This window comes from Phyllostomus hastatus, unplaced genomic scaffold (assembly GCF_019186645.2).
Source record: "Phyllostomus hastatus isolate PE091 unplaced genomic scaffold, TTU_PhHast_1.1 phas_contig_150, whole genome shotgun sequence".
NCBI lineage: Eukaryota > Metazoa > Chordata > Mammalia > Chiroptera > Phyllostomidae > Phyllostomus > Phyllostomus hastatus.
In genome coordinates, this window is record NW_025333611.1 from 15,085,603 (window position 1) to 15,111,050 (window position 25,448).

A 25,448-nucleotide genomic window follows, 5' to 3' on the forward strand; every position below is an offset into this window, starting at 1 on the left:
GTGTCATCCTTTTGATGTCTGTGGGATCTATAGTAATGCCCCTCTTTCATTCCTGATATTGGTTATTTGTATCTTCTTTTTTCTCTTAGTCTGGCTACAGGTTTATCAATTTCATTGATATTTTTATTTCAAAGAACCAGATTTTAGTTTCATTCACACTTTTCTATACTTTTTGTTTTCAATGTTACTGATTTCTGTTCTGGTCTATATTATGTCCTTCCTTCTTTTTCTTTGGGTTTCATTTGCTCTTCTTTCTCTAGTTTCTCATGATAGAAGCCTAGACACTGAGGTAACAATTTTTTGTTTTGTAATATAACATCCAGGCTATCCTTCAATACCTTCAGTAACAGCTCAGTATTGCTGGAGGCAGCAATTTTTGAACCACACTAATGGTGAAAAAGTTCGATCATGCATTAAGCCAAGGCTGCCTCCCAGTAGTTTGTAATCAAGACCTTGCTCTGCCCTTTAAAGTATAATTGGATGCATTTTTTTAGCCAGTATCTTCAGCCACTCTTCTCTCTTTCCTCCTTGCAGGATCGAGCACCTCACAAGAGTGTTCTGCCTCCCTCTCCCAGTCTTTGCTTTCCCCCACAGCACACAGAGACAGCCTGCCCAGCTGCATCACACCACAGCGATGACTCTGGCCAAGAGCACTGGGCACTGCTCTGCCACCACGTGCAGTGGACACCTTCCCGTTCTCATCTCACAGCATCTCCGATGCATCAGGCACTGACCTCCCTCAGCTACTACAGCAACTAGTTCGGCGGCTTTCCATCATTTCGGTTTCTCCTTTTCAGACTTTCCTGGCAGGTGTGACATCTAACCACCCCTTAAATGTTGGTTTCCTCCAAGGCCCCACTTTGTTTATCTTTTCTGCTCAGTTTGTCCTACCTGCTTTGTCTCACCCACTCCCATGACTATGAGGGTCGCCTTTGATTCATCAGCCCGACTTCCGGCCAGATGTCTCTCTCAAGCTCCAGACTCAGACACCCAACCCCTTGCTGGATCTTGCCACTGGGACTCGCCCCAGGCCAACACTTCTAAAGCAGACTGTCTTCTCCCCTCATCACTTAGGGTCCTTTGCTCAAAAACCAGCTCCACTGTCCCCGCAGAGTGGCTCAGTTGGTTGGAGTGTTGTCTCGTACACCAGAAGGTTGTGGGTTTGATTCCCATCAGGGCACATAGTACCTAGGTTGTGGGTTTGATCCCCAGCTGAGGCATGTATGGGAGGCAACCAATCGATGTTTTTCTCTCACATCAACGTTTCTCTCACTGTCCTTCCCCCTTCCTCTCTCTCTAAAACCAATTAAAAAAATATAGCCTTGGGTGATGATTCAAAAAAAAAAAAGAAGAAGAATGGTACCATCATCTCTTTATCTGCCTGAGTCTAAATCCTAGGGCTCATTTTCTGTCTCCTTTTCACTTCCCATCATCAACTGGTCCTCATGTCCTGTGCTTCTCTCCTTGGCTCTCCCCACTGACCACAGTGCTGCCATCTCCTTCCAGGCAGGGATGAAGCCTCTATATTCCCAGTGCCTAGGACATAACAGTTTCCCAATAATTATTTGTGAAATGAATGCATATTTGTTATCCCTAGGTTTCTCAGATGAATCAGCAAATGTCTTTATCCACATGAGTATATTCCAAATACAAGAACGTTATCACACCCATTCATCCAACGAATACGCATGCGTGCCAGGCACTGCTCTAGGTTTTGCAGATACGATGCTGAACGAGTTAGACCAGATCTGCGCACTCATGGAATTTACAGTCTAGTTCACAGAGGCAGATAAAAACAAGTGCATGAATCAGGAAATTTCAGGTAGTGATGAAACAATCAAGTAATAAAGCGAGAGAGTGACTGGGACAGGGGAAGGGACTACTTAAGGAAGGGTGGTTAGAAAAAAATCTTTTTGTGGGGACGACATTTACATAGAGAATGGAATGAAGCGAGGGAGCTGGCCATGTAGATATGAGGTAAGAGCATTCCAGCGCGAAGGGCCTGGGGCAGAAAGTCACCTGGACAACAGTGATGCAAGGCACCTTTGCACAGTCCGAGGCCCTGACGATGGGGAGGGACCAGCTCACGTGGGGCCTTACAGGCATGGTAGGGAGCCTGGGTTTTATCTGAAGGGCAACAAGGAACTACTGAAGTATCCAAGCAGAGGACTGGTACACATAACAACCCCACTGCCACGTTTGTCTTTCTTGTTTTCTCCCAAAATTTCTGTTGCTCCTCAAAACATCTTGTTACCAGAAAAGTTGTCCATTGCATGGACTAACACCTTTCTGTGTGGTTAATGACAGGTAAAATTGATATTCGGACACGCTTAGGGGTGGAAAAGAGGAAGGAGGCTCCAGGCCCGCTACACCAAGAGCAACGCTGCTCACTTACTCATTTTGCACGACGAGCCTCCACTTCAGATTTCTTTGGGGCAGACAAGAGTGCTCCATTTACCCCATTCTGCACCCCGCTACCACCCCTGAATTTGCAAGCTGCCGACTCCACAGGTCCTGGGGGCGGGGCCGTTCGTGCTGGCACACTTCCTGTGTGTCCTCTCCTGGTACTGCCATTGGTTAATGGAGGCCAGGAAAGACAGGAGGATGTGGTTTCCTAGTAAAGGTGGGAAAGCGTTTGCCTGGGAGCTCCCAGAGGATGAGCCATGTGGCCATTTGCATAATGAGGTGGCTACATGCTCGGAAACACCTTTTGTAGAAGGTATGTGTTTGGCATTTGCCTGCCATTGCAACTGATAAAAATGTGCAGTGCAGTTCAGGGCATGCAAAGACCTACCTCAGGGAGCCAAACAAGCTTCCGCTGTGGGCGCTGATGCTAGCGGCTGACCTGCCTCTGGTCCAATCTCAGTCTTAAAGGATCCACACCTGGCCTTTAACTCTGCCCAGGAACCCATCTGGCCCAGGGCCTGTGAAATCCGCTGAGAGTGGATTTCTGCCCCCTCGGCCCCCTAGAGATCTCTGCTCCAGCCAGGGCAGTGTTCTGTTCCCTGAGCGTCTGTGCGCCCATCCCAGAATTTTCACCCTCTCTCCGTAAGGCTCCCTCGCCTAGCTCTTTTCCTCACTCTGCTTTGCTCAGTTAATTCCCATTCTTCCACAAACCTCAACTCAAACATCACGCCTTCCAGGAAGGCCCCCTTGACTCCCTCAGTGCCTCCCTGACCATGCGGGTTCTTTGTTTTGTGTCCTTTAAAGAACCCACTCCTTTTCCTCGTAGCATGGAGCTCAATCTGGATGATTCCTGCCTGCGCGTTCCTGTTTGATTAATGTCTACCTCCCCCTGCTGGCATCACGAAGGTCGCAGCAATGCCCCCTTTTCCACCACAGTGTATTTATTCACAAGGGTGAGCATGGTGCTGGATAGGCGGCAAACACTCAGTGAGTAGGTGAAAGAACGTTGAATGTCTGTGGTACGTAAAGGAACGGAGACTTAGAACAGTCTCTCCTATTTTTATACGGGCCCCAGGGAAGTGGCTCCTCTCTGGTGTCACTGATCACTCTGTAGGAACTAAGTGAGCTCCATGCAGCGAGACTTTCAAAATGTTTTAAATGTCCTATCCCTCTCTTGCTTCTCCCTTTGTTTTTTCCTACTCGTATGGATTTACTCAATTTTCTACATTGAACATATATTACTTTAAAACTTAATTTGAAAAAAAAAATCCCCTGGAAGTAACAGATTCTTAACTCTAAAATAAGGAGCATTCGGGGTCTTAGCGCTGGAACCAGAGGGAAGGAACCCTGGCGTGCCGTTTGGTCTGGCAAGGAACAATCTTTGCATAGGTTCAATAATGTGTAAACAGTACACGTGTTCGTTTTCTCTTTTTTTAGGCTACTCTTGACAAAATACAAATGCGACCACAAAAAGGCAGCTGTGATGATCTGGAAGTGAATGCACAACTGGCAAGAGGCAGGAGGAGGAGGTTTCAGGAGGGTTAGTTTCCCCATCTTGCGTGGAGAGAAGTCAGGGTGCTAAATAATGTCACTCAAGGAAGCAAGAGAGGTGTGAGGTAAGCATATCGTTTCTGATCATAAGGGAAAACAACAGAAGTGGTGAGCAGTCTAGTTAAACACTGAGAGGAAGAGAGGGGAGAGGTGCACGCGAGCCGAAGTCGGTGCAACCAGGGAGTCAGTCAGTGTTGTCTACGGTGGCTAATTCAGAAACAGAGGCCTGCGGCCTTGCAGAGACTGCAGATCTGAACTTGGGGATCATCAGCGCGAGGATGGAAACCGACCGGGGGAAGCAAACACACAAGTGCAAGGGTAGGTGTGCTCCACAGCACGGCCTGAAAGGGGCCTACACGCTGCCAGAAACAGAACGACAGGCGAGACTGGAAAAACAAGATTTTAATGAAGTTTACCATCTAGTGGGGGGATGACGCAATGATGGCTTTGAGAGGGGCCTGAGAGGATGGGCAGGACATGTGCAGGGCATGCAGAGGAGGGATAAGAGCAAAGATAGCATCTCCGATGTCAAGGCGGCAGGAAGTGCCCTGTCTGGCTGACAGGATCACAGGCAAGCAGGAGCCAGGCTCTGGGGTCCCAGGGCACAGGCAGGGAAGGCAAGGACTCCTGGTAACCGAAGGCCAGCTGACGAACTTCTGCTGGCTTTACCTCCATCACCTCATTTAAATATAAACACTCTAGGAAGGAGGCATGTAGCCCCAACATTTTGGGGGTGTGAAGGCTCAGAGGACTTTATCATTTTGCCCGAGTCTCAGAGCTATCACACAGAGAGGCAAGAGGAACCCAGGATATCTGACTCCAAAGATACAGCGTTTCCAGGAGCGCAGCTGAAAATGGGCCTGAAACCCGCTGACCCAGCCCGCTGTAACTCACCCGAGACTCCTCCTTTGCCTCCCGATGCATCTGTGGTCTTATGCTCTGAACCTGCAGTCTCTGACTTAGTGCCACCATGGTCTTACTCTTATGGTCTCTGGACTAGTGCCGCCATTACTTGTAACCGTGAGGCACTGTGTATTTATGGGACAGAGGCAGAGTATAAGTAAATACAGCAGTACTTCTTATTAAATGAAGAAATGGGCGACAGGCTGGAGCTGAGACCTCACAGGACTCTCTGGCTTGATCCGTACGAGGCCACCAGGACCACGGGACAGGTATCCTTCCTGGACCCAGCCTTCCCTTGCTCTCTCATTCTGCAACACTTGCTGGGTTTTGCAGCCCTGGATGGGGCACAGCTCTTTCCTGAGAGGCACAAAGGTGCAAGGTTCCCCTGTGTCCACAGCAAATCTCAGGTCGGGAATGCCGGTTTTAAACCTCTAAGTGGCTGACGAGACCCTGCTGCGTGGTCACCATCTGAACTCCCTCACTGGTCACCAGGCCCCGCAGCCCTGCCCCCAGGGCACACCTCCTTCAGAACCACGGCCCGCACACCCGGAATGCTGGGTGTGTGTGTGTGTGTGTGTAGGGGTGGGGAGACGCTGGGCCTGCCACGTGGCCAGTGCAATGGCAAAGGCCCCAGGGAACTGTGTCCATTGCAAGTCACTGAAATGTGACACCAGCAAATTCAAGGACTGGAAAAGAGATGGAATTAAGTCTGAGTTGCGATTGGAACAAAGACCCGTGGTCTTCCCTCCATCCTGCTGCCTGGTGACCCAAACAGTGGACGGGTTCACGTGTCCTATGCCTCGCTGTACCGCCTTGCTGTCCATGCAGCCCGACCAGGAGGAAGTGGGCACTGCAACTGCCTCCCAGGTGCCAGAGCAGGACAAACGCCAGCGCCAGAGTCAGGACACCGGGCAGTGTCCAGGGGTCTCAGCGCACTCTGCCTTCACTGGCGATAAGGATGCCATCTTGTCAGGGTTTGTGTTTACTCGGGGGGAAGGGGATGGCCTCCAGCAGAGATGACAAAATAATGTCACCCTGAGTGGAGGAGTAGGCATGGCCGAATTCTCCAGGCCTGGTGGGTCAAAGGCGGGAGTTAGCACTTTAAGTCCCACTAGAGACCACCTGTCAGTGTTAAGTAGGACAGTAACATGATCGGATTTGTAACTGTATGGAGGTCCTTTTGCTGCTACGTGGAGAATCAGCTCTGCCATCTTATTCCCCATCTTATGCTCTACCTACTAGTAAATTCTACGCTTAGCAAGAATGGAAAGATAGGAACCCTCAGAGAATCTGGTCTTGAAACATTCCTCATAAATTGAGCCCAGGGGGAAGGCATTATTAGTTTTCTCTGTCTCTGTCGTGGAAGCAGCAAAGTCTCCCACCAAATCCACAGAAGGAGGGCAGCCAGCAGCGGTGTTCTGGGTGTTCTCTCAGGGCCACTCACACGGCCACGTGGCCTCTTTCTAACGTGGACCTGTCAGCTTCCCTGGCTCCGCCCGCCCCTCCCTGATCCTGAGCTGTTTCCTGCTGGTAAGTCAAGCGGACGGGCAGCGTGAGAGTTGCAGCTGAGGACGGCACCAGCAGATGCCTCTATAAATTTAAAAAATCCAGCCAGAAGTCCCTAAGGGCATATGTTACTGAGAATAACGCTCACCCACGGAAGTAGCGGAAGTAGCTGGAAAAAACAAGAAGCCTTCCTAACTTTTCTTCTTTACATTGTGACTTTGTCTCCACAGGGGTCTTTTCTCTTCTGAACTTCTCAGATTCCGTGATGAGGTTTCCCTTTTTTTTTTTTTGCCTCAGGTTTGTGTTACGAAACATGTTAAACAAATAAAACACTTGAAAGAACAATGAACATCCTGAGACCCTCGGTGTGGAGTCACACAACATTTTACCACATCCGCTTTGACTCCACGCATTTTACTGAATCCCTAGAAAGTAAGCTAAAGCAATTGCATTACTCAGCCTTAAATACTTCAGCATGCAACCTCTAAAAACAAGGACATCCTTAGTGATCACAACATTAAAAAAATTCTTGTCCTAGGCAGGTAGCTCAGTTGGTTAGAGCATCGTCCTGACATGCCAAGGTTGTGGGTTCGATTCCCAGTCAGGGCAAACACAAGAATCAACCAATAAAAGCAGGAATAAGCGGAGCAATGAATCCAGGTTTCTCCCTCTCTCTAATCATTTGGGTCTGCGGGATGACGCCCAACCCACTGAGGACACCTGTCAGGGCTATAGTTCTTTTTTTTTTTAATTGGGGTCCAACCACAATGAGCTTTCTAAAGCTTCTGCACCTACCAAGTGCCAGAGTAATGCTTATTACCCTCCCTGCTTAGGACGATCACTAATGAACTGTATCGTGGTTATGAGCGAAGAAGTCATTAGGTGATTAATAAGTACCAAGACCTCATGTAAAATTGCTCTTTGCCAACAGAGCAAGTAGAAGTGAAAAGGTTTTCGGTCAGACTGCAAGCATATTTTATTGTAAGGAACCCACATGAAAATTCTTCAAGGGATGAGTATTTCATCTGGGCACTGCTTTCACTCCTAAAAAATTTCCTTTTCTGTTGCACTTAATTTAAAACTGATAGACCATCAAATACCACAAAAACCTCATGTTCCCAACTTAGTCCTTGAAGTTAACTGGGGACTGATTTCTCTTGGCTAACGGATACCACAAAAATTCAAAATACGTATTTTTAAAAAGCAGGGCCAGTGTGATCCTTGGCGCCCCAGATTCACGTAGAACAACAGACTCCACCTGGCAGCTCTGTTTCTGGGTAGAAAACAGTGTAGCATTTTTTTTTTTTTTTTACTAATTTCCTCAAGGTAAACATCAAAGCAATCTCACAGCAATATTTCTTAAATAACATTTTGCTCTGGGTTTGGAGGCAATGAAAAGACAAATAACACAGATGTGAGTGTCCAATGGTTTTATCTTTGTCGAGTGCATATAGAGAAATGAGCTGCCAGACGTGAGGTGGAGCCCCCACGGGAGACCCCCCTGGTTTTCTGGCAGCAAAGGCACCGAGGGGGGTGGGGCCTAGCCCGAGCGCCCAGCAGTCCGGTTTAAACATTCCCTTATATGGACGCACATGGACAGTCAGTGTATGCGTTTCCTGCAGACTGGTGTGAAGCCCAAGGACACGGGGCCTGTGGAGCAGGGAGAAATCAGGCCTCCCACATCCCCTGTGACCCCTGTTGTATTGAATGAACGAGCTGTACTTCCAGCCCCTCAGCTGGGGTCCAGGTACCGTGGGAAGCTCAGCTGCGGTATGTGCCTTGCGCCCCTGCTCTGTGGCCCCCCCTTCCAGGAGCGCTCTGTAGCCCTGGCTGAATAAATCAGTAATTTAATCTTCTCTAGTTCTCTCTCTGTGTGTGTGGCCTTGCCCTGCTCCTCTGTGCCTCCCTTGTGTCATGATATACATTGTTACATCTCACCTCTACCCGTTCCCCCAGCCCCACTGCCGAACTGTCAAGGGGAGAAAGAGTTATTATTCTGGATCCGAATCATGTTCGGTCAACTAGGAAAGCTCTACAGCCAAGAAACTGGCCTACCAGGAAGCCCTCATCCAAGTGCATGCCGGTGTCTGCCAAGGTCAGCAGGTCCCAAAGCGTGTACACTGGGGGCGTGGGGAAAGGGTGTTTCATAACACTGGGTCCCGCGGTGAGCAAGTCCCTCCCTTTTCAGGCCCCTATCGATCTTTCCGACAACTCGAGTGAGAAAGTCTCCATTTGCAACCTTTCCTCACAGCACATCCGGCTGCCGCTCAGACATTGGCTGATCCCTGTTTTGAACAGAGAGAAGGAGCAGGCCCCAGGGGCAGGGGCCTGTGTGGGCAGCAGCTGGACGGACCCTACCTTGCCTTATTTTGATTGAATTGATTATTCTGGCTGCTTTCTAGTGGTGATAAGAGATCACAAGGTGCTTTCCATGGAAGTGACATAAAGCCTCCCACTAAAATAAGTGGAAGTTAAAAAGTAAGCTAATTTAAATAAAAACATTCTGTACATAATAGGACCAGTGGTGTGCGGGCACAGCGAGAACTGTGACACCCACACGTCAGCGACAGAACATTGGAAACGAGAGTTCAAGGAGACTGCTTCTAGGTCAGGGACTGTCCGTCCTGTAGGCACTTCTCAGCCTGGCGAATGTGACTTTTATGACCAAACAAAGTAAAAACATGTATATGGGGGAAACTACATGCTGGAACATGACATCATCTGGGAGGCATCCTCTGGAATGTGAATGATAGTTATCAAGTGTGGTAATGTGGTTTGTGTCTTCTTCTTTTGGCTTCTTCGGGTTTTCCAGCAGTGAATTTACATCAGTTATACAATTAGAAAAACAAAATTAAGGAAAAGGGACTATAAAGTGGAAGCTGGAGAATAAGGGGCCAGATGTGAAGCTGGAATGAAAACAAAAATAAAAGACAAACACCAGCACAGCAATCTGCACGGCTCGGTGGAGCAGCCCTCTGTCCCCGAGGTCGGCACCCAGAAGGGTCCTGGTTCTCGCCTGACTCCCGCCCTCCTGTGCCGCTGGGAAGGTCGTCTCCCTCTCGGGGCCCCAGTTTCCAATCTGTGAGATGGGGGCTTGCACGAGATTGGTGGCTCTCAACAAGGGGAGGGATCTCGTCTACCAAAAGAGTATTACGCGTGATCTGGAGACCTTTCCAGTGGTCACAACTAGGGAAGGCTCTCCTGGCATCTGGTGGGTAGACCCCAGAGATGCTGCCCAAGGTCCTACAATGCACAGGATGGGTCCCTGCACCAAAGGGTTGTCTGGCCCCAAACGTCAGTGGTGCAGAGGTTGAGACACCTGTCCTGCATGGTCTCTGACGGTTTCCCAGGCCTGACCAACATTCAGTTCTGTGAGTGTGGGCCAGACTCTCCTCCCCTCCTGAAAGAGAGGCGATGCTCTCAGGACTGACCAGAGGGTGGCGGGGCCCACTCAACTGTGAAAAGGAGAGAAGACATAAACAACAAGGCCAAAGGCAGGAAACATCTCCAGTCCTGGGCTGGGCGGGCGGCCCTGCAGTAAAAGGCAGATGTGGAAGAGCTGTCTCCTCCCCAGCAACTCAGGCCTCCCTGGCTCACGTGAACGAACAGGGCCCTCTCCTGGTGTGTGTCAGTATAACAAGCTATGTGCTAGAAAACCACACAAAGTTTGAATAAAATTATGGTGACTGTGCAATATTTCCCTAAGGACCACTTTATGATTTCTCGGGGTAAAAGACACTAGAGAAAATACTAGTCATTAATAACAGAATTCCCGTTAAAAGCATAACAGACTTATACACAGATACTTAAGAAATGCTGACTCATTCCAGATTAGACTCAAATATATTTAAGAGCATGTCACAACCAGACCCTTGGTGACTACCTGGTAACCACAGACACAGCACAGCCAGTGCAGAGTGGGGACAAGAAGGTCTTTTCAATCAGTGACGCTGGGACAACTTGCCAAGAAATGAAACTGGATTTCTATTTCCCACTAAACACAGACATCAATTCCAGATACATAATACACTTAAAGGCCTGTTACTCCTTGAAAGGCTAAACTCTAAAAATTTTAGAAGAAAACATATGTTCATGACTTTAGGGCAGATTTTTAACTTTTTAAAAAGACTTTATGTGTTTAGTTTTAGAAAGAGGGGACGGGAGGGAGAAAGGGAGGGAGACAAACATCAGTGTGTGGTTGCCTCTTGTGTGCCCCAACTGGGGAGCTGACCTGCAACCCAGGCAGGCATGTGCCCTGACTGGGAATTGAACCAGTGACCCTTTGGTTCTCAGGCCAGTGCTCAATCCACTGAGCCACACCAGCCAGGGCTAGGGAAGACTTTTAAAACAACTCACAAGAGCACCAGCCATACAGGAAAAGAGGAAAAGATTAATACACAAAACCTTAGAAACTTCTGTCCAGAAGGCAAGCTACATGGGTGGCCTCATAATGCGCCTCCTGTCCTGGGACTAGCTTTTTTCCACTCAGTATTGACTCACGCTGTTTTTTTATGCTCGTATGCACAAAGCTACTTCAGTACCTCTCCCCTCCCCTCCCTTCCCTCCCCCTTCCCTCCCCTCCTCTCCTTCCTTTCTTTGGCTATTAGTTCCCCTCTTTAATGAGAACAGCTGATGTGTCATTGAAGTAATTATGTAATTTCAGCTTCATAAAGTAAAAAGCTGCAGAAAGCTCCTTCATGCCTCATTCTAATCTCAGAAAGTGTCTTAGCTTAGAGATTTCCCGGGTTGTCTGCACAGAAAGCAGAGTGCAGAGCTCCGGGGAGCCCTGACCTCTGCAGTGGGCTGGCCCCGCCTCCCTGGGGCTGGAACCAGCACTGAAAACCTAGGCCTCACTTCTTCCCGCTCTGCTGCAGTGTGAGCTTGGGGGTTGAGCTGCCCCCCTCCCCGCCCCATTCACCATTTCCTCCCACCATTGAGGTCTCTCGCAGGTCTGAAGGTCTTTGGTCCTGAGTGTCCTGTTGTCCTCACTGATCTGTGCAAGGCACCACCCAGGCAGGGCTGCCTGAGGAAAATTTCCCTTTCCTTGTAGCCTGATCAGGGTCTGCACAGGGGAAGCTTAGCTGGTGCTCAGGAGGTGCTAACAGGAGACACCCAGGGCCTGAGGCTTGGGGCCCCACCCTCCTCCACCTCCACTCTGGTGCTCTCCGAGCATCTCCCATCTTCCTGAAGCCTGGAGCAGAGAGCAGTTATCTCATCCCTAGTTATCTCATCCCTGTGACTTCTGAAGGCTCTGCTGCCACAGCAACCCAGACACCCTGAACCAGGTTACAAACCTGTTACTGTAAAGAGGAACATTAGCTGTCTGGGAAGCCCATTTAATGGGGAACAGGGAGGCAATTACTCTTTATGGAGGAACAGCAAACCTGCACACTTCCAACTTTCCAGTGACGATACACCCCTCCCATGCAGGTGGGGGCCCTGAGGCTTACTCCCAACTGGGAGCAAGAACTTTGGCTTTTATTCCAAGCTCTTGCTATCCTGGCTTCCTCCTCACCTCTCTCTACCTTCGTCCTGCCTCCTCCCCAAGCCTTCCTTCCCCGTCCCCGCCCCTTTCCATGCCTGCAAGGTGACCCCTGGGGGGCACAGCTGCTGAGAGCCTCGTCCTCCACTCACCTCCCAGTCCGTTCTTCTCCCCACGGCCAAAGGGCCTTTAAGAAAAGTAAACCAGAGCCCCTCACTCCATCCCCCACGGCTCCAATGGCCAGGGACTGCGGCCACCTGCTTCTCCCACCTCAGCTCCCCCCTTGTCCCCTTAGCCTCTTCACTCCAGCTCACTCCGGGTTCCTTCTTTCTCTTCAACACACCGAGTTCCATCCTCTCCCGACACCCCTCCCTCTGCCTGTCCTATTTCCCTGGTGATTGCGTCACGGCACGTACCGCCGCCTGCATTCACAGTCTCTGGTTATTTACTTCTCCCATTGCCTCCCGTTTGCAGTATAAACAGTAACGATCTGTCTCTCTTGTGCCTGGCCATTTACCCGCCACCTGGAATGGCACCTGGCTATGATAAGCAGGCTATCCGCACCACCCACCGAATGCAGGCACAGAGAGAGAATCTCGGGAGTGGACGCCCATGTTCCTAACGGGTCCTCGGGAGCCTGCATCCCCACAGCGACATCTCCCCACCTTTGCTCCAGTGGCTCCGGCTGCACCAGCTTCCCCGTGCCGCCGGGAGGGCTGGGCCCACTTGTGGACACCAGCCGTGGAAGACAGCAGAGACAAAGGTGGACCAGCAGTCGTGGGATACAGTGGCTTGTTCTGTGTGGTTCTGAGAGGGTGGATAACTCCCACCAATTACCGAGTTCTTACTGTGGGCCCTTGACACGCACCATCTCCTTTCAGCCTTCAATTGCCCTGTGGCCTTCAGCCTTCGATCGCTATCTCCCATCACAACAAATAAGGATAACACTACGTGTGCTTCCCTCAGCCTGCAACACTTGTCCCTGACTCTCCACCAGGCGAATTCCTGGTCATTCTGCAGGTCACCTCCTCAGGGAAGCCCTCTCTCACCCCCAAGACCACACCAGGTCCTCGGTTCTACGTTGCCATTAAACCTTGCGCTCATCCCTCATGGCCCTGACTGTGATTGTGAACACATACTTCTTGCCCTGGCTGCTCTGGCTCATTCAATTGAGTGCCGGCCTGCAAACCAAAGGGTCGTTGGTTTGATTCCCAGTCAGGGCACATGCCTGGGTTGTAGGTCAGGTCCCCAGTAGGGGGTGCGAGAGGCAACCACACATCGATGTTTCTCTCCCTCTCTTTCTCCTTCCCTTCTGCTCTGTCTAAAAATAAATAAATAAAATCTTTAAAAAAACCACCCCACATACTGCTGTGCATGTGTCTCCCTGCTACTGTCCAGGACACGAGGCGGGGACTGGCTACTGCTATGTCCATGAGGGCAGTGCCTGTCGTGCGGCAGCCAAGGAGTCATCATGTGTTTAATGGGTGACGGGAGAGTTAGGACTCCCAGGTGGCCAAGGCCCTGCCTCTGGGGGGGTGGGCGGGGTGGGACCCCCGTTCCTCCCAGCGCTCCCATGGCCACAGGTGTCAGGACGGGATGCAGAAGGGGCGTGAACCCCACCCTGTGAGAATGAGAATTCACGCTGCAGGGCCCCTGGGCAGGTGCGGTACAGGGGCCTCGGAAGTCGGGCTGGGCCAGGGGCGTCCCGCCCAGCCTGGGACGCCCCCGTCTGGGCTCAGGACTCACCAGAGCTTGCTCGATGAGCAGGCAGAAGAGGATGGCGTTGCCCACTTCCCTCAGGCTCTGGAACACATCTGTTTTGAGCTCTGCGTACTCAATGATGTCTTTCAGCTGGTGGTGGAAGAACTCCAGGATCCCTGGGGGAGGAAGGAGGGCGGTCAGCGGAGGCTGAAACGGGTTAATGGGAAGTGCCAGCTGAGCGGCAGCCCCGCACATCTGCCTCGGGGAGAGCATAGAGCCAAAGCAAACCTCAGGGTAAGATTTCTCTCAGGCTGAGGACTACAGAAAGAGCAGGCAGCTAGTTCGGACATGTTTTTGCAATAAAACAACACACACACACACACACACACACACACACACACACATGCCCTGGGTATTCTGCAGTCCTTCAAAGAGTCACCTGAATTCCTAATAAGGACAGAAATTAGCATTTATTTACCAGTGTTAGATACTGTGCTAAGGACTTTATCTGCAGTATCTCCTTTAACACTCATAACACCACCACAAACTAGGCACTAATACTCTGGTGTTCAGATAGGGCTCAGAGAGGGTAAGTGGCATGCCCAGAGTCACACAGCTTAGCACGTGGGGCAGCCGAGACCGAAAACCAGAGCTTTTGGCCCCAACCCTTTCCTTTGCTGAATCCCACTGCCCCAGCACCTGGCATCCTGGTTTTTAGAAAAAACACCAAGCACCAAACTCCTGGTCTCCATCTTTCCGTATTCCCTAGGCCCTTGATCCAGTCCCTACTCCACTATGAGGGAAGGAAAGAATCATTTCTCTGCCCAGAAGCTGAATGGCAAAACTCCTGTTTCCCGACTCACCTTAGAAATGCCACTTGGGCACCAGCCTCCTCCGTCTGGGCACACGGAGGAAGGAATCCCTGAGCTAATGGAGACCTTTATGAGGAAACCCGGCTAGTGCGTGATTTAAACACTCTCACGTCTGCACTCCTCTTACACTTCCCGGCGGTCCTGTGAGGCGGGCCCAGCAGGCATCACTTACTGTGGCTGATGCAAGACCCTACTACTGCCCAGAGGGATCAGACAGGATTCAAGGCTACCTGTCTAGCCAGTGGCAGAGGGAGCTTGCAAACCTGGAACTCTGCCAGCTCGCTGGCCTGTTAGAGAAGCAAACACCCCAAGGTGGGTAGCCAGAGCCCCCTCCCCCCACGGGAGGGGTTTGGGTGATTTTCCTATCACCACCCCTGCCCCTGGTTCCCCATCACCAACCTGGGGAGCCATACTCATGGCGGGGCAAGCGGCATATCTTGGGCATCACCTCGATGAGTGTCTTCACGTACTGGAGGATGGTGCCTTGGAGCTGCGGAGACAAGGGGACAAGATGAAACCGTCCCCTGCTGCTGCACGGGTGCATCTTCGGGCCAAACGCCGGGCTACCGGGGTGCACGGGGGTTCTGCTGAAACCTGGGGTAAGGGCGATGGACTGAATGTGTCCCCTGTGAATTCCTGTGTTGAAACCCTAATCCCCAGTGTGATGGTAGGAGGTGGGGCCTTTGGGAGGTCGTCAGTCATGAGGGCGGAGCCCTTGGGGTGGGACGAGTGCCCTTAAAAGAAGAAAAGCGAGAGATGATGTCTGTCTGCCACGTGAGGACCTGGCCCAGAAGGCAGCCGCCTGTGACCTGGGAGGGGCCCTCACCAGAACCCGACCACCCTCGCCCTGACCTTGGACGTCCAGCCTCCAGAACTGTGAGGCGTACTCATGTGGCCGAAGCCCCCAGTCTGTGGTGGGTCTGTTAGAGCAGCTGAGCTGACTCAGACAGCCAGGGTCTGCGCTCTGATAGGACGGAGCAGGTTCCCCCCCACGATGGGGGGCAGCCCCGGTGCCCTTTATCAGGGAACATGGGCCTTTGTAAGACAGAAAAGAGAGCTTTCTCATCACCCCACTGGTCTTACGGACTTTAAGGGGGCAGTAGGGGCTGAGACGCACTCTCTTGTCTAGGCGTGAAAAACCCAGAGCACCTTGATCCCTCCCGTGCCCAGACATCTTCAATCAATGGGCACACTCTCCTGTCTGACTAACAGAGGGGCAAGTCCCAGGCACCAAGGGATAAGGGCAAAGGCCTCCGCGGGTGATGGCTACAGACACAGCCAAAGTGCCTTGAACTCTTGGGCCAGCAGATCTTGTTCCTATCAACCCCACTTGTGCACGTCCCAGGCCGCACGGTGGCCCGTCCTCACCAAGCTCTTGACGATCTTCAGCAGCTCCTCCATGACCACGGCGATGCCCTGGTAGCCCAGGAGCCTGCAGATGGTCTTGAAGTGCGGGGGGCCCACGAAGTTCCTATAGGAGCTGTAGATGTGGCTGTAGGCGATGTTGAGAGGCTGGAACACAGAGGGTGTGCGAAATAAGCGGCTGAGGACATCCTGGTGGGAGACGTTTCCCTGACACAAAGGACGGACACCTGACGTCACCTGCGCACTCTCACTGGGGGCCCCTGGGCATAGGTTGGCAAGATGCTGGCCGTGGAGAGAGGTGTGGTCAGTGGCCACAGGATGGAGCAAAGGTCACTCGATAGAGCAGAGGGGAGAGAACTTCCAGGAAAATATCTTTTTTGCAGAGACTCCTGCTACCCACACCTGTCCACACACAAACCGGGACTTTTATACTTTGAGCGACGGGGTGGGGGTAAAACCGATGATTTTCTTTCCCTAGAGACATTTTCGGTCCTAGAAACCAGCTAGAAGAATCACGTGAGAAAGCAACAGCTGATTCGACACTGCCCCTTTGCTTCTCCTTTCAGTCGTCTCCCTCCGCAACGGGGCGGGGCCTTGGGAACAAACGGGCCGGGAGTCAGGAGACCCCTGCTGAGTGCGTGGGGAGATCGGTTTCCTCCCCTACGAAATGAGGGGGGTGGACTAAATCTGGGGTTTCCCGACGTTTTGAGGAGCAGTGTAAAGGAAAGATGCCCCAGACACTGATAAGTGAAACAGACGAAAGCCGAGCTGCCCTAGCTGGGGGGCTCAGGGCCCTGGCCACGGACTGGCCACCTCCGTCGTCCTCGGAACCCCTACCAAGCCCCCCAGCGAAGGAGCAGGATCTCTTTAAGATCTCTGTCGAGAATATATGTCCCTAAAATATAGGTTCCTAAACTGCTCTGGTTTGGTTACCAGAGTTGTCTCTGACTTTGTTTGAAATGCTGTCACTCACAGAGCCCCTCGTGCCAGGCCCCGTGAAGCCCCCCGCGCCATGTGTGTTCTCATTTAATCCACACACAACAACCATTTCACAGGTGAGGAGCCTGAGACTCGGGTGGTAAGTAGCTTGCTCAAGGTCACACAGTTCCTGGGCAACGGAGCCCTGACCTGCACCCAGGGAGGTCAGATTCCAGAGCCCACATTCTTAACCTCTCCTTAACAGTGGTGGACTCTGGAACTGAATTCTATTATAACCTTTTTTTTTTAGATAAGGCTTCACTTCAAAGCTTAGTGCTGAGTGTAGTCTTCCTGCCTACACTCAAGAATCATAAATCTCTTGAACGCAAACCACACAAATACGGGAAGACCACATCTGAAGTTCTACTCGCTGGAGTTCTCTATTAGTTGGCTAATGCGAAACGCTGAGTGAATGAAACAGGAGCTGCAACGCTGCTTTCAGAGGACTGCAGGATTCTCAGCTCCCTCTGGAGCCATCGAGGGAGGATTTGATTATGCTCAGCCTAGGTTCTCCACTAGGCATGTTTTAGTATAGATGAATTCTTCTAAACCTTATGAAACACACCTCACGATCAGAGTGCCCTCTAATAACAAGGACACACGAAGACCACAAATGGAAAACCCACGAACAGTGAGGATTCTGGAGGAGTCAGAACGCCCCCTCATCAGGCAGGCTAAGTGAGGGTTCGTTTGCTGAGCCAATCCCTAGGCGTGGGGAGGCTCAGACAGTGACAGACGGCAGGCTCCACACTCGACACCCCAATGTGCTGTCACAGTAAACTCTGCCTGAACCGGGGCAGACAGACACCTTTTATGAGGTTCCTATGGGTTTCTAAGTGTTACGGGGCAGGAATGGTGTATGTAGGGAAAGAAACATCACTAACTTAAAAGTACGATGTTCACTCAAGCTGGTGTTCAGCAAACCCTGGAAGTCTGCAAAGTGTTGAGCTTGATTTCGCCACGCCTGGGGGCCAGGGCACGTTTTCGGTGCGTGCAGCAAACCGTTTTGGTGCCCGTGTAACAGGCTACCCTGTGGAACAGGGCTGGGTGCGGGTGGGGTGAGTAGGGCCCCGGCGCACAAGATGGTGGGGGGCTCAGTCTGCTCCGTGAGACTCTCCTCCGTGAGTGCACCTCAGCTCTGGTGCTGTTCTCAAGGCCCCATTCCGTACTCTCCTGTTCCCACAGTTAGGGATGAGGAGTATACAGCCAGCACCGAACGAACCCTGGCTCACGGCTGGCGGGGGAAGAAGACGACGAGCAAGGGGTATGAGAGAACTTTCTACCTGGTGGATGTGCCCTGCAAGTCGCTTGGGTCCTTGACTATGCAGATGTGTGCATCTGTCAAAGCTCACGAAACTGTGGGTACCCTTATGATCTGTGCATTATGGACTGAGTCACCTTTATATGTTGAATCCCAACCCCTCTATGTGGTACCTCTGGGAGGTCATTAATCATGAGGGCGGGGCCCTCATGAATGGGATGAGTGCTCTTGTGAGAAGAGACTCCAGAGCTTCCCCCCACCCCTGGTCACGTGGAATACAATGAGAACAAGGCCATCTGCAAATGAGAAACCGGGCTTTGGCCAGGCACCAGATCTGCTGGCACCTTGACCTTGGACTTCCCAGCCTCTAGGCAATACAAAAATGTGGTTTAAGCCATCCGGTGGGTGGTATTCTTGTTATACCAGCCAGAGTTAAGTGCATTTTACTATATACGGTTTTATGTCACCATAAAAGTAAATTTAAAAACCCACTGGGCTATACCATAGCCTAATTTACTTCCTGACATTTTCCCCCAAAGATTAAAAAACGAAAACCTCAATTTAATTTTCTCTAGAAGAGGGCTGCAGCTCCAGCCCGCACAGGCACGAAGGAGTGGTGACCTGGCTCTGCTCACAGGCCCAAGGGGCACCCCGAGTAGGTGGGCTGCCACCCCCCCACCACACCACACTCTCCAGGCCTCTCCTCTGAAGCCAGTGAGGCTCTGAGCACTTCTCCCTCATCCCCTTTCAAATGCCCTATAAAAGGCATTTCTGAGTAGGAGGGTGCTTTCCAGTGCGTATGCCTGGAGGAGGCAAAAGGTAATCAGCTACTTTATTTTATTCTGTGATTCTATGACTTCTTTTTCTGCTTTGTCTGAGTCTATAGTTATAAACTGGGTGGGCTCACCTGAGTCCACATTCCAGGTCCGTAAGTTTACTAGCCTGATGCTCTTGAGCAAATTACTTAACCTGTCTTAGCTTTGGTTTCCCCTCAGTGAGGATAACACCAGCTGCAGTAGAGCCGTTGGAGGCTTAAAGGAGACAACAGATATGAAACACCGAGCACGGTGCCTGACATTCTGGAAGCACACTTTGCAGTAACAGCCATTCCTGCTGCTCTGTTTGGTTGTTTGCTAAAGACCAGGGAAATACAGCTTCCAGGTCAAATTTTCCCCAGCAGTCACAGCGCTCTGCATGTGAAGGGAGGAATGCATTTGTGGGGTGCAATTCTGCACAGCACAGTGGATGTCCCACATGGGAATGTGAAGGAGGGCAGAGCTGGGACCAGTGGATGAAATGCACCCAAAATGCAGATTTTGCTAAATAGTTACATTACAAAGATGGGAGCTGTCCAACAACAGCCTACTGGGTAGAGGCTGTCCCTGCAACAGGCATTTGAGTGGAGGCTGAGAAAGCAGGGAACCTGCCTGGGGAGTGGGGGGGGGACAGGGGAGGAGCTGTGGTTTACGCTCCCTGCAGAGGTGGTAGCACCAGTGAGGTCTCCCTGGATGCTCTTCCCTCCTATTGTCTTCTTAACACTCGCTCCCACCCAAGGAGCTTCTAGTACCAGGTTTTCCTTAGCGCTTCCTGGCAAGCACAAGTAAAACATATGTATAGGGTTCAACAACACTCCCCAGTTCTAGACAGAGAAGAATAATTTTGGAATTGCTTCACCACACACAAAGGCTCAAAAATTCACCCCCATAAGTCTGCTCAACGCACACAGGCAGCTTCTTGTTGATGTTCCTACATCAGTCTTGGATTCTGGTCAGGACCAGAAGTTTAAGCCTCAGCTGATCACACAAGCTCAGGAAGGACCAGCATGAATTGAGCAGAATTAAAATCCTTCTCAGGGAACAAGCACCCCTCACTCCCAGCCCCCCAAAGACACCACACCCATGCAAGAAGAAACACCCGTCCATGCTCAAAAGTCCATGCACGCACACCCCCGGAGGGCACCCGTCTGACCTGCTGGCTCAACAGGAGGCTGGGCCCTATTGAGAAAATGTGGGAATATGGGAGCCTGGGCATTTTCTGAGGTTGGGCAAAGAAAAACAGGAATGCAACATGACTTGAGATGTTGGAAACTCACTACAAATCTCTTACACTGAACCTGTCCTGCTAATTGACTCAGGTCACAACCCAGGGGCCTACCTTAGAAATGAATTATATTTAGGATCGTTCATTTTTAAAATCCAGCTAAACAAGCCAGCACCATCCACAATACACAAAATAGATCATTTTATGAGCTCTTCAGAAATAAACAATCCTGATTCAGGCATTAGAGCCATCTTATTAACGTGACATGGATTTGCTTTTATTTTACTTTAATTTTTTTAATTTTTATTTTTTAAAGGTAAACCAGTATTTAAAGGAGAGAAAAAATAGAGTGAATTTGATCTGGCAGGTCCTGGGCACTATATTATCTGTATATGGACCTTTAGAAAATTGTGATAAAGCATACATAACATAAAAGCTACCGTTAAAACTATTTCTATGTGTGGTATACTGGCTTTTAGTCATAAGGCCTCTGCCTTTCACTAGATGGTAAACAGGACCAGCCACCCCAAACAATAAGGGCTATTTACTTGGCAAAATGAATTCACAAGCACTTTGCATCTCTGCTTCCTGGAATTTCAATTGCTGTTTTCAGCGATCCCAAGAGGAATTAAAACTGCTTCTGATTTCCTGTTTTAGTTACAATTTCTCTCATGTTCCTTGAGCGATTTGAATACCATCAGCCCACCAACGCAAACACGGCTCTCTAATTAGGTTCAGAGAGCAAGCGGCAACTCTACTCCGAAATCACTGCAGATAAATGAATAGAATAGCAACACCAAGAAAGATCACAAGGTGAGATGTATAAAGGACTATAACTCCTGAGCTCCAGGTTCAAATCCATTGCTAGGGCATGGGGGAAACTGCTGACACATTGATTGGTCCATCCCTTCTTGAAGTCTCATGAGCCATGGGGCTGGGTCTCCCACAGCTGGGCTCCTTGTGGGTCTTCTCAGCTGAGACGCTGAAAGATTCTAGGCAGCTGCTGTGGAGACCTGGAGAAATGATGCTCTTCCTTTCTGGTCGTAGGAATGAAGTCCTCTGAAGAAGGCGAGAGGGAGAGCAGGAAACGAGCCTTCCTGTTCAGAGATCCCATACCATACCAACACTCTAACACTAAAGTTTTGAAGGAAACCAATGTCATCATTTAAAAAAAATAATCTAATATAATAATGCCTCTCATGTGTGTATAATGCCTCTCGGTTTATGAATGTTTTCACCTAGTAATTCCTTCATAACTACCCAGGTGCCTTCATTTTCCATGACTGCAGCAGCAAATTACTGCAAGCTTGGTGGCTTACAACAACAGACATTTATTCTCTCGTAGTTCTTAGAATTCAAAATCCAAAACCAGCATCCCTGGGCCGACATCGGGTCAGCAGGGCCACTCTTCTTCCAAAGATTCTAGAGAGAGTTGGACCCTTGCGTCTCCCAGCTTCCGGTGGCAGCCAGCACTCCTGGGTTGTGGCTGCATCGCTCCCGTCTTCAAACGTCCCTGCTGAGATCTGCCCTTCTCGTCCGCATGGGTGCAACCTCCCTCTGCCTCCTTCTTAGAAGGACATTCGGGATGGCATGTAGGATCCGCCCAGGTGATCCAGGATAATCTTCCTGTTGTATGATCCTTTACTTACTCGTCTCTGCAAAGCCCTTCTCCCCAAATCAAATAATATTCCCGGGTTCCGGAATTAGGACATGATCTCTTTGGGGGTCATCATCAACTTACTATTCCAGGGGAGGGGGATGCAATCATCCCCATTTGGCAGAGGAGGAATCTAAGTGCAGTGACTTGCCTGAGGCGAAATGCAAGATGCTATTCTGACATACGGACCAACTGCCCAAATCGCTGAACTCTCTGGATGGCGGATAAACAAGGGGTGGCCTGGGAGTAGGGGTGGCCGCAGCAAAGCGGGTGGCACCGCTGGTAGGGGTGTCAGCGGGGCTGAGGCAGATTCCCCAGGTTAGGCCTCCTGGTAAGAGCTGGTGCCCAGGTATGGACCCAGGTGGGATAGACCCAGGTTGCTGCAGCAAAGCCCCCGAGGATGAGGACGATGACCTAATGGGGAAGGTACTGCAGGAGTACGATGAATTTCCCAGAGGTTGAATCGTGCCTTACGAGCACGTGTAGCCAGAGAGGACCACATCAGCACTTTCTAAAGGCTCAAAAATGATAAGGAAATGACTGATACAATTGAAGGAACGATTTGTGCCACCATCTGCATGACGTGGAAGGCGGCTGTGGGATGGAGTCTATACAATTACTTCACTCAGAGAATGCACTTGCAAAGTTTTGACTCATGTACTAATTTTGACGACGGAGCCGGCTGTCAAAGGTTTCTTGCATTGGACGTCAGCCCTCACCTGAAGTGAGAGTTCTCAAGCTCAGGTAGGTGTGATTCCGGAAGGTGAAATGCTTGCTAACTATTTCTCCAGACATGTTTGATGTTTTCCCTGCTTCTAAGTCAACTACATTCAGGTGGCTGAGTTCTCTCTGAGGTCTTTTAGTTTCTTGCCTGTTCCCATTTTTTGTGTGTGTGTCTCGACCTCTCAGGAGAAGCAACCCACCAGGCAGAGAGCTATTGTTCACTACTGTTGACTGCAGAATGGGACAAGGCAAATGACAGTGCATCAGAGAGACCAGCTAGGACTCTGGCTTTGGGGACCGACTGACCTAGACTTAGAGCACTGCTTGGCCACAACCTGGCTTTGTGGTGACGGTCAAGTTCATTAACCCTGAGCCTCAGTTTCGCCCTTTGCGCCTACCGCGGAGAGTTGTTGCATGGGTACAATAAGAAAACACATGAAAATGCACCAAAATATGCTCAGTGGTTATCTCTGAATTGGATGAACTTGACTGCCATTCTCTGAATGTTTCTATATTTTTAAATTCATGTACAATAAGCATGTGGTTTTTCAAAACCATTTTTAAAAAGGAGGGGAAGAAAGCATCACGCAGGGTATAAACCCTGCCCATTACCACCTCCGGGCTAAGCTACAAGCAACTCAGGGAATGGCCCGGACACACTGACCTCTTTCTTCTCAGTAATCATCGCTGCTCTTCCTAAGCCAGCACTTTGGAGAGAGGGTTCATCTTGCTGCTACAACAGCACTGCAAGGCAGGTCTTACTGACATTCACATTTCACACAAAAGTTCACCAAGGCATAGAAAGTGAGGGAATTTGTCCAGGCAGGATGGGAACCCGGTCCGGGGGGTTCAGGGCCTGCATGCTGAACCCTGGGTGGCCACCAGCTTCGGGACCCAGGTGGGCCCTCACATGGTCCCTTTACTGCCACCTTCAGGAAGGGCACAGGGACCCCACTCTGTCTGTCAGTAGTCTACTCCTGGTATGGACAGCCTGGCCGAACAGCTGTAGAGGCTACAACTTAGAGACCCAGCAGAAGGGCCTCCCTGAAGGTAAGAAAGAGTGAGCATGGCTGCAGTGGGATCTCTGGGGGCAAGTGTCCCCAGACGGTTTATCTCATTCACTAAGCGCTGCACTGGCTCCTCTGGGTGCTGGTGAGTGGAGGCGGCCTGAAGGAGCAGGACGAGCCCTGGTCAGGGACGCAGCCTCCAGCCCTGGGTCTGCCATTAGTGAGTGGCACGGCCCGAGGAATGCCAGCCCTTCTCTCGGGATCTCTGCAGCCAAAGGCCTCATATTCTGAGTGTCTCACCTTCTCAGATAAACCCCGGCTGGGTGGCTCGGTTGGTTGGAGCATCACGCTGCAGAACAAAAGGCCGCAGGTTCGACTCCCAGTCGGGGCCCATACCTAGGTTTTGGTTTAGAGCCCTGGTCCGGGTGCATATGGGGCGCAACTGACCAATACTTTTCTCTCACATCGATGTCTCTCTCTTTCTCTGAGGTAAAGAAACATGACCTTCGGTGAGGATTAAAAAATGCTCAGTGTTAAAAACGGCATCCAGGAGCATCAGAAGTAAACCCCCCTTTTCTGTGGCAAAGGATCGAGTTCTCTCTCATCGCGCCACAGGCGCCCTAATGGTATTTTTATTCCCCTGAAAATAACCTTTTCAAAAGGCGCCTGCAAACTGCCGCACTGGCCTTTCTGTGGAGGGGATGCTTTCACGCTCCACAGCGGGGAGGCCCCATTAGCCTCAATTACAGCAGATTTGGACGGGCCCCCGGGGAGACCGAAGCCATGAGGAGGCCACAGGGCACGTTTCATCAAGAGACGCCGGACATCCCGACGCCACGCCCCAGAGGCCCTGGGCCAGGGGAGGGTCTGCGACCCCCAGGCACCTCTTCGTGACCTTTTGTTGCTGACGGGACTCACAAGGAAGCCTTCGGGGTTCACTTGGCTACTTTGGCCAACAGCCAAAGCTGACTTTTTAATTTTATTTTATTAATTTTTTAAAAGATTTTATTTATTTATTTTTAGAGAGGGAAGGGAGGGAGAAAGAGAGAGAGAGAGAGAGACATCAATGTGTGGTTGCTGGGGGCTGTGGCCTGCAACCCAGGCATGTGCCCTGACTGGGAATTGAACCTGCGACACTTGGGTTCGCAGCCCGCGCTCAACCCACTGAGCTACGCCAGCCAGGGACCAAAGCTGACTTTTAACAACACACAATTTGTGTAAAAGAATTCAGGCTTCAATGTATCTGAGCCAGGGTTGCTGCCACGGATTAGCTCAAACTCAGTGGCTGGCAGAAGACAGGACTCGGTTCTCTGTTTCAGACATGCCCTGTGATCTCCCCACCAGAACAGTGACAATGTCTCCTTTTAAGGCGGAGGGGAGCGGCAGGGGGTGGAAGCTCAGAGGCTGATGGACCTTCGAGGGACGTGGAAAACGGCAAAGTCAGGATTCTTGGAAGAAAAGGTACTTTGGGGATCATCCGACCCAGGACTAGCGGACTGTTTCTATTTCTGGTGTCAGCTCCACACGACTGATTGGTAGTTTCTTGGGATGCTGTGTTAAGAAGGACTCTGAGGCTGTGTTTCTGAGCCTCAATGGAACGAGTGGTTCCCTGGGGCTGCTGCAGTACACCCCCCCCAAATGCGGTGGCTTAAAACAATGGAAATCTCACACCCCCCTCGGTTCTGAAGGCCAGAAGGCTGACACCAAGTGCTCCCGCTGAGGCTCTGGGAGACAGTCCTCCCTGGCACCTGCCAGCTGCTCCTGACCCCCAGCAGTTCCTCCGTTCACGGCGGCATCACTCCAAGCTCTGCCTCTGTCTTTCCGTGGCTTCTTCCCTTCCTGTCTGTCTGTGTGTATATCTCTCCCTCCTTTTTCTTATAAAGACGCCAGCCACTGGATTTAGGAATTCCTCTAAATCCAGCATAAGATCACTTTGAGACCCTTAAGGAATTCTACAAAGACCCTATTTCCTAATAAGGTCACATTCTGAGGTTCT

General features: G+C 50.8%; 1 protein-coding gene across 4 annotated transcripts in view; it reads right to left on the reverse strand.

Annotated features, from left to right (window-relative positions):
• Positions 1-25,448, reverse strand: part of CYFIP2 (cytoplasmic FMR1 interacting protein 2) — a 104,208-nt gene that overhangs the window by 13,238 nt on the left and 65,522 nt on the right. For all 4 annotated transcript variants that reach the window (XM_045820214.1, XM_045820207.1, XM_045820223.1 and 1 more), the window contains exons 24-26: positions 15,790-15,933; positions 14,821-14,911; positions 13,595-13,725 (exon numbers count right to left, since the gene is read on the reverse strand). In XM_045820214.1, the coding sequence (XP_045676170.1) occupies positions 13,595-13,725; positions 14,821-14,911; positions 15,790-15,933 (366 nt within the window). The remainder of the gene's footprint in view (positions 1-13,594; positions 13,726-14,820; positions 14,912-15,789; positions 15,934-25,448) is intronic.